The sequence below is a fragment of the Ptychodera flava genome, chromosome 11 (genome assembly GCF_041260155.1).
Source record: "Ptychodera flava strain L36383 chromosome 11, AS_Pfla_20210202, whole genome shotgun sequence".
In the NCBI taxonomy this organism is placed as follows: Eukaryota; Metazoa; Hemichordata; class Enteropneusta; family Ptychoderidae; genus Ptychodera; species Ptychodera flava.
The window spans coordinates 22,443,324-22,451,799 of record NC_091938.1 but is presented as its reverse complement, the minus strand read 5'-3'; the positions used below and the strand labels follow the sequence as shown (position 1 = coordinate 22,451,799).

General features: G+C 38.7%; 1 protein-coding gene across 2 annotated transcripts; it reads left to right on the top strand.

Annotated features, from left to right (window-relative positions):
• Window positions 1–444: 444 nt before the first annotated feature.
• On the top strand, window positions 445–7,740 carry LOC139143834 (coiled-coil domain-containing protein 103-like). Of its 2 annotated transcripts, none has more exons than XM_070714413.1 (4): window positions 445–557; window positions 898–1,053; window positions 2,117–2,252; window positions 7,008–7,740. In XM_070714413.1, exons 2-4 carry the CDS (start codon window positions 902–904, stop codon window positions 7,404–7,406), a joined length of 687 nt encoding a protein of 228 aa, XP_070570514.1. In that variant the 5' UTR covers window positions 445–557; window positions 898–901; the 3' UTR covers window positions 7,407–7,740. The 2 variants fall into 2 exon arrangements, with proteins under 2 accessions (XP_070570514.1, XP_070570515.1); XM_070714414.1 differs by having other exon boundaries at window positions 449–540.
• Window positions 7,741–8,476: the final 736 nt, after the last annotated feature.

Sequence of the window (8,476 nt, the reverse complement as noted above, 5' to 3'; positions counted from 1 at the left end):
AAATTGATAATTGAAAACAAATGGGGGCATCCAATATTGCTGCTGTCATTGAGCATGCTCTTATGGCATCTGAACAGTGTTATAGAATCACATTGTCATATCTTTTCCAAGTTCTGCAATACTACCAGGACTTTGGGCCGGAAACACACATATCTTTCTTTCCTTTGTCGTGCATTGTTTTATCTGCAATGTATAGAATTATGTTGCTTTTAAGTTATCGATTCCCTTATTTAAGTTTAAAGAATAGTCTAATCCATTGATTGTTTCAGTTATTGAAACAAAAATCATAAATAGATATAGTTTAGTCGCGATATCCCAAAAATTCCCGTAAATTCCTATCATTTCTAAAGCGTATTAGGTGGAATTGTAAGATATCCTATGCAGATGTTTAGTGAATACGAAAGTATTCTTCTGAATATTTATAGAGGGCGCTAGACAAATTCCTGACACTAGATCCAAAATGGCTGCCTGCAGCAGTTGAGAAGGACGCTTTCCCTAGCAGCCAAATCAGTGAACACGTAAATTTAGCGCTTCTATCAAGTAGGTACATGATTCAGGTAAGTCCTGGAGCTGTATATTCGAATATTCTTCAGCTAAACTGACTTTTGAACCTGCTGGGCTAGTAGGATAGCTTTTGTTCCGTAGCCCATAACTTTCCTCGGTGATTTTGTGTGGTCGGAAAGGTGCACCCACTTGCACTGTTCCCCCCCCCCCCGTCCCACTGGCACAACATCCGTGGGGAAAGTTGTGGGCTACGGAACTGCAGTAACATCAGAATATCATGCATGAGCATTACGTATAAATCTATCCAGTCATCACCCCTTCAGTCTTTTCATGGCAAGGTCAAGTTGCCTCTTTGCTCTTTCTTACTGTAGACTTGTCTCCTTTTATTTGTAGAACAATGGTGTCTGGCAAGGATGAAGAAAGCATTGACTTCACTAAACTCGAAAGGGAACTTGAAGCCGCTGTGGAAGCCGACGCCAAGTACTGGAGAGAAAACGACGCCAAGATCCGAGCTGTCACTCAGAAAGTAGAAAGTTATGAAGAGTTTAAGTAAGCTTCCTTCCCCGTTTATTTCCTTTCAATTTTAATGATAATAAACTTGGGTCTGGTATTGGGAATTTCTCAGGGCATTCAGCTGATTTGTGGAACATGTTTATAGTAACTTACTAAGGTAATATTATTATACAAGCTTGCTGTCATATCAACTGGGCCCAACACCGCCATAGTCTGCTTCTAGACAGTCAACACAGTGTGCATAGATGCAAGTATTCACAAATTAGTAATATGTATACTTCTGTTGATTTGATGCTTAGTGCCATATCTAGACTGGAAGATCTGTCACTTGAGGGGGGAGCATAGAGAGCGCCCTCAAGCAACGGACCTTTCAGTCTATGCCATATCATCCATATGAAACAACATCTGGTAGGAGATGTTCCATCTTACCAAATGATCTTGGTTTTCCTGCAACTCCACTGAAAACTTTAGATGATCTTGTGCCGGGATTTCTGTAATACTAAATTGCACTACAATTATTTATTTCATTACACTACATTACACCATGCATGACGTGACCTTTCATTCATATGTTGACCTCATGTATAGATATTTATATTTTATATATATATTATATATACTCTTTCATTGTTGTTTTTTGCAAAACCTTTATTGTACTTTATGATCAAGATCCCAACTGGGATACGATTTCAATAAAGGCTTACTTTACTTTACTTTACTTCATAACATTACATTACATTACATTACATTACATTACATTACATTACATTACATTACATTACATTACATTACATTACATTACATTACATTACATTACATCATGCTTTCAAATATCCTTACTTTATGTCGGGATATATAGAGTGGGTGACCAGGTTTCCTTAAAAGTCGCCGTGCAAAATCTCTACAAAAAAATTAACTTTTGGACAGCTGGACATTCAAATTGTCCATTGTTACACACTAGTCTCTTAACATTTCTAGTGATGTGCTGGTCTGGTTCCCTGTCCCATTTCTACCGCGGGCTGCGCTGTATAATTTTTGGCTGTATAAATGCGTAAGGATCGGTGAATAGAAATGATAGTATCTGTGTCCGTTCACACAGGGACATAGTGGCTGCGGCTCACATCAAACCACTGGAAAGGAAAGACAAGATCAGCGAGAAAAAGCCAACGCCGTGGAATCCACACGCCACCAAGAAAACTGGTGCTGATTCCAATACAGAAAGTTCCTTTCAGAAGGTATGTAGCTTACCTATTCCTTTTTGTATACAGGTCCGCACTCACCATCAACAACCACTGATTTAGGCTGAACCATGGTAGTGGAAGCACAGTCACTTGTGGTTAGGTACACCGCAAAAAGCCCTCCTGATGCAGAAAAAGGGTAACTTATGAAACGAATCACCTTCTTAGGAAAGGGTGCACAGAATTAATGCTACACACCACGTATCGCCAAGTTTGGAAACTCTTTTCCCTCCCAAAAAAGGAAAAATATATTCAATACAACAGCATTGACGGCTTCAACTTGAACTCCATGTCTAAATTCATACCTGCTATCCTGTTTCCATCAAAATCAATAGTCTGTTCATTTTGAGGTTCAATTTCCGACAGGATTTACGTTCTCAACATGGAGAAGTCACTTCCATAGTATGGCTGCCACACACACACAGCACATAGCCTAATTTACTGTAAATGTTTCAACTAATTGCACTCTAGCAGTAGACAGACAATCATATGGCATCATTGCTTTCAAGTGTACAGCTACCATGCTAAGAAAATAACTTCTGTTTCATGACCTCCCTCGTTTCCACTGTGTACCTTTACCACAAGCCACTATACTGTTAGTGAAAGGGCAAAACATGACCTGTCACTACCTTTACCAACAGCAATGTATACAGAACTGTCTGTGTCCTCTCCCTTCTCTGTCAAAATCAAGTTTCACTGTACTTGGATTATTTTGCTTAGGCCAAAAATCGAAAATGTTTTGTTTTGCATCCTTGCACGTTGTGATCTATATAGACTAGCCATATCAGCTTCGTTTTCCGCTCTCACTTCAAAAAATTAACTCTGAAACAAGACAGTGATCTATACATGGTAGACAATGTTTGCAGAATCACATGTATCACGGTGATAGAGGGACCGTGCGTGTATGCACTGTACTGTTCTGAACAGTGAACATATAGTCACCATTGTGCTGCATGTCACTGCATATACTAATATAGACATTCCCGTTATGATGTGTTTATGTTGATGCTTGGATCACATCAGTTCAAATAAAGGGGAAATAAACTAAAACCTGAAAAAAAGCAAAAATTTAATAAAAAGGCATTATGCTGCATCACTTTTTCAATAAATCACGGATGAGAAACAAAAATAACCCTTTTTTAGGCCGTAGACTGATCACAGATTACCAGTTATACTTTCTCTACATGTAAATTTGGCTTTGCCACTGATATCCATGAGAAAAAGATTGTAAAAAGTCAATTTTTCTATGAATCACGTAACTGAGTGAAAACACAGTTGTTCGGGGCAGGGAGTAATTAACATTTCACCCCATTTCACTCTCTAGAGGTCCAGCTTTGTCATAGAAAACAATAGAATTGGCTCAAACCACTGTAGTGAAAGGGGTGAAACTAGCAAAATGAACTAAACTCAGTATGTTGGGGGGAAGAAATGAAAATGACCATGCTATGTTCACGATATAGCACAGTTGGCACATGTGCGAGCTGTTAGCGAGAGCAAAAACCTTTTTTGATGTTCCACGCCAGAATTTCAATACACTGTAATGATATAATAGCAATAAACCACATCAGCAATGGGTATATATCTCTTTGTGATGGGCAATTCATTCCACTTATGCTGTCGCTGTTGCTCTCGCATATGTGTAGTAAACTGGTCAAAAATCTCTACCTGCCGCTGGGATGGATTTATTGCTTATTAAGCATGGACAGAAAATTGAGCTTTTTTTTGTCATGAATGCCAAACATATTAAGTAAAGATAGTGGTTTATAGACATTCATTAGAGTTTAAATTGACTTCCATGGGACATTGTCAAAGCTTTGATTTGTTGGGCAGTTGATGAATATATAATTGCTTCAAACACAAACATTGAATCGTAATTACGGCTTGCACGCTGTGCCTGCTACAGCTTCATCGTAAATCTTTGTGATAATTTCCAATATTTCACTCTCATTAAACTGGTGTAATAACTTTTGCACAAAATTGTCTGTATTGCAATTTCGGCCTTTGTAATTAATGGATGAATGAATAATGTCAGCAATCATTGTAAGCGTAGATGGGTATACAGAAAATGTGGGTACAAAGTTCATGATGTAGAGCATGAGCCAGTATGCAAATACAGTGAGGAGTGAATCTAGCCCTGCGTACGATGCTGTGTGTTCCTTGCGATATACAGCCTCCCACCACCGCCCTGCTGATTGCCATACACAAACCAGCGATCACGGTCCCAGTTATTAGATACATTCATGCAAGATATGGCTGGCCACTGGACTCTTAGTCTCGCATGCCAGACCTCGAAACCTGCGTGCGGCGCGAGCGGCAAGCAGCGAGTATCCGCAGGTTACTAGGTCTGGCAAGAACCGACGTGCTATATATACTGTCCAATAGAATGCTTCAAAAATCGGCTGGATGAAAGAGTACATCTGTTGTTTATTCATGAATGTAGGTGGAGCGTCTAAAAATAGCCTTTTGAATTTGACTGAATGATCGTGTCATTCATCCAGAAATGTTTCATTCGAAGTAAACTGCCGTACGTTGACCTCAGACAGTACGGCTTCATGAAATCACGGTTACGCTATCCCCAGTGACCATGATGAAAAAAATCTGCAAAAATGATCTATGCCGTTGAAGAAAGTGGTGATGGACAGTCTGAAACCGAAGCAGGAGGTAGCCATGCCAGATTATCTGGAAGGAGACGACGTTTCCGTGAATTTGCCGACAAAATATGGCCAATCATTTTGCTCCGTTCAAACGAAGCTCAGATTTTGGCCCCATTCAACTGCCGATGAGCTGGTGGTAAATGGCCTCACAAATAAATTCTCGCCGTAGATTTTTGCTCGAGCGTTTTTTCGGCACAGATATGTGAAACGTGGTGGACACGAGTACAGTGAAAATGCGTTATGGCCGTCTGTACGCGGTGGTCCAAAGTTATACTTATTAGCATAGGAAAGACAGCCCACTTTTGACGTCATCACATTCCTGAGCAGTTGGTTCTTGCCAGACCTCGTAACCTGCGGTTACTCGCTGCTCGCGGCTTCGCCGCTCGCGTCGCATGCAGGTTCGAGGTCTGGCATGCGAGACTACTGGACTCTTAACCATGCATCCCTTTAAAACTTACGGTTTGGGAAGTCACAAGAGCAAATTTTTTTGCATCTGTCAGCGGTTGAGCTATTCAGGTAGGCATAGATCGAGTCAAGTTGATTTCAGCCGAAAGTAGTCAAATTGGGACCATGGCCGCTGGTTTTGTCTTTGGCAGTCAGCAGGGCTGTGGTGGGAGGCTGTGTAACGCTGGTCACACACAGCATTGTACGCAGGGCTAGGAATGAACCATACCCAGTTGAGACTAGTGTACATTTGACTGTTTCATTGTTTATTGCCATTGTATAATGCATTTCTGGCATTTTAAAGTTGTTTTCTCAGTACCTTGTTCAATGGAATGGAAAGAAAGTTAACTTGAAAATTTTAAAGAACATTATTGAGTGAAAATTCAGAGCCAGGGAATAAGCATTGTAAACACTGATGATATTGTCACATGTGTACACAAAGATAATATACATGTTAAGGGCCTGATATCCTATGAATTCTATCCTTCAGAAATCTGCCTCATTAAAATATGCAAACATTTGCTACACATTGTTTTTCATCAAGAAAATCCTCCTAACTCTCTGAAACCCCCATTAGTTGTATCTTTTTGCATGTTGCTTGTCAAAAATATACCATCCAATCTCTGGAGTTATATTTTTGATTCCCAGTATTAAGCCATATTGTCTCTGAAAATGTCAGTATTTAAATCCTTGGCATTAGATTCAGTTGATTGTTCACAGTTTTTGTGCAGTCACTTGCGGCAGCTGTCTTTGACTATGATTATGTTGCTGTTAAGGTAAAGGGCGACGAATTCGGACGCGCACACGCTTTAGAACATTTCTGCGCAGATTTAACTCCAGCCTGCCGCAAATGGGTTATTTTGTAACGCATGTATTTAACATCACCTGTCATTGTTGAAATTGCGCTTTTACCTAATTTTTTGACCCAGTCTCTTAGAAATACATGTGACCTTTAACCTTGTCATATTTTGACCCCTAGGAAGCTGGTTTTTATTCAATATGAGCGCAAAATTAACATTTCTCTCCCATTTACATGGCGCATATTACCAATTCACCTGGAGATATTGTAAAAAGTAGCGTGGTGACACCCTTTTATTAAAAGTGTAAACTAAATGGTATTATGTCAGGATTTTATTCGCCAAGTTTGGTCAAAATGACACCATTCAAAGCGACAGGAAGAAAGTTCGAAAATTATGTAGTGATATAATTTCGATATCGTCATTTTGTAATCGATACTTATGTTAAAATTTCTTTACAAACATCATGAAAACTATAAATTCGATAGATATGGATCTTAATTCTTGGTATTTATTAAAATTAACTCATTTGCTAAGCGTTTTATAATTGCTTTCTTTAGTTTAAGTGAATTATATCATTTTGATTTATTTCTAACGACGCCATTTTAACGTCCGTTTCCATGGAAACGAGCGTGGTGACCCCCATTTTTTATTTCATTTTTGCACTTGCCCAACTTCCAAGAATATTTGTGCAAAGTTTCAAGAAAATGACACCATGACCTAATTTTGACGTAATTCGTAGTACTTCACCTTAAAGTCTAGGTTGTAGGTTTTCTCTCTGAGAAAGGTTTTCTACATGTGTACATGTAATCCATTGAACGCTCGAAGGTCAATTTCCGCTTTCTCTTGACTTTCAGGATGACAGTAAACTGCCGCAGAACGGCCATGAGTTTGCCCGTGATTGGAAGAGACACTGTAAAAGTAACGCCGACAAGTACAGCTTCCTCATTCAGCTCGGCGGTGAACACATCGGTCGAATCTTCAAGAGTGAGATCAGCTTCGGACTGCTCGGAGAGATCTTGACTTCACTAGATGAATGTTACGCTGAAACTGAACACAAATCAGTGTTGTGTATTTTAGAAAACCTGGCGAAGGCTAACAGGTTTTCGTTGTCACTGGACTTTCTGAGTTCAACTGAGAAATCTAGAGCACAAAAACTTTTTTCAAAGATCTTAGCATCATCAACTAATGCACAAGATCAGGAAGCGCTGGACTCACTGCAATCGATTTCAGAAATTTACAAAGTCTCTTTATGATATTGAGATGTATAAAATGGTGATGCACTTTCAACAAGATAAATAAGTATATTTCATAGAAATCTGACGGGACTGATTTCTGGAATCGATAGCTTACACTAATAACATCAAAATCTGGTACTTACAATTTAATTTGCCATTCTCCAAACTCTCAATGAAAAAAGATGTTTCTATGCTACTGTAGAGTTCCATATCACAAACCTCATGCATGTAACAAAGCAAAATTTATTTTTGTGATGGAGAATTTGCTAAAACGATATTTCGAACAGTATCCAAGCATTGTACTTGAATGTACTGTGTTTTTAATAAAGTTCTGTGACAGCAACTCTGACAATCGATGTGAATTGCCTTAAAATTCCTCATAAAGACAGCGTCTACATCATCCATGTTATTAAAGGGCCAGTGTCTGTACGTTTGATGATTTATCAGTTTTATTTTGTTTTACATATGTCATTAATTGCAATTTCTTGATTTACTCCACAAAATTGTTGAAAGATTGAGTATTTGGCTTGTTAACACAGTGTCTTTGGGTGTAAAATACTCGTATTGTTCACAGTGGAATTCTGTCTGAACCAGAATTCACTTGAGTCAAAAGTAACAATGCAGTCTATACATGTACAGGCTGAGCTGAAAAACTTGACACCTATACATGTCAACATACTGTTCTGAGAAGAATGAGAAACGCAGCTGACATTAAAACATTTTAAAACTCATCAACAGTTACAGCTACTGACCTTTTACTGTTTCAAACAAAAGGCAGCCAAGTTTCAATGAGACATTGAAAGTCATCTCTGGTACATGCAATGAATGTACAGAGAAATATAAGGATACACAAAATTCAACACAGAATATTTTCATTTAATTGTATGTATGATGATGAAAATTTAAACTAAGGTAATGTAATGAAATGACCCGACTGCAAATAAACTTTGAAGTACAATTTTACTTCTGTGGGAGGAAGTTTGGTAATATCATCACTGTAGCTGTGAGGTTGAACACATGATAGTTAACCCTTTGAGTGCCAATGTCAATCTTTGTTGCCTTTATGAAGTATATTTTAGTCAATTTTT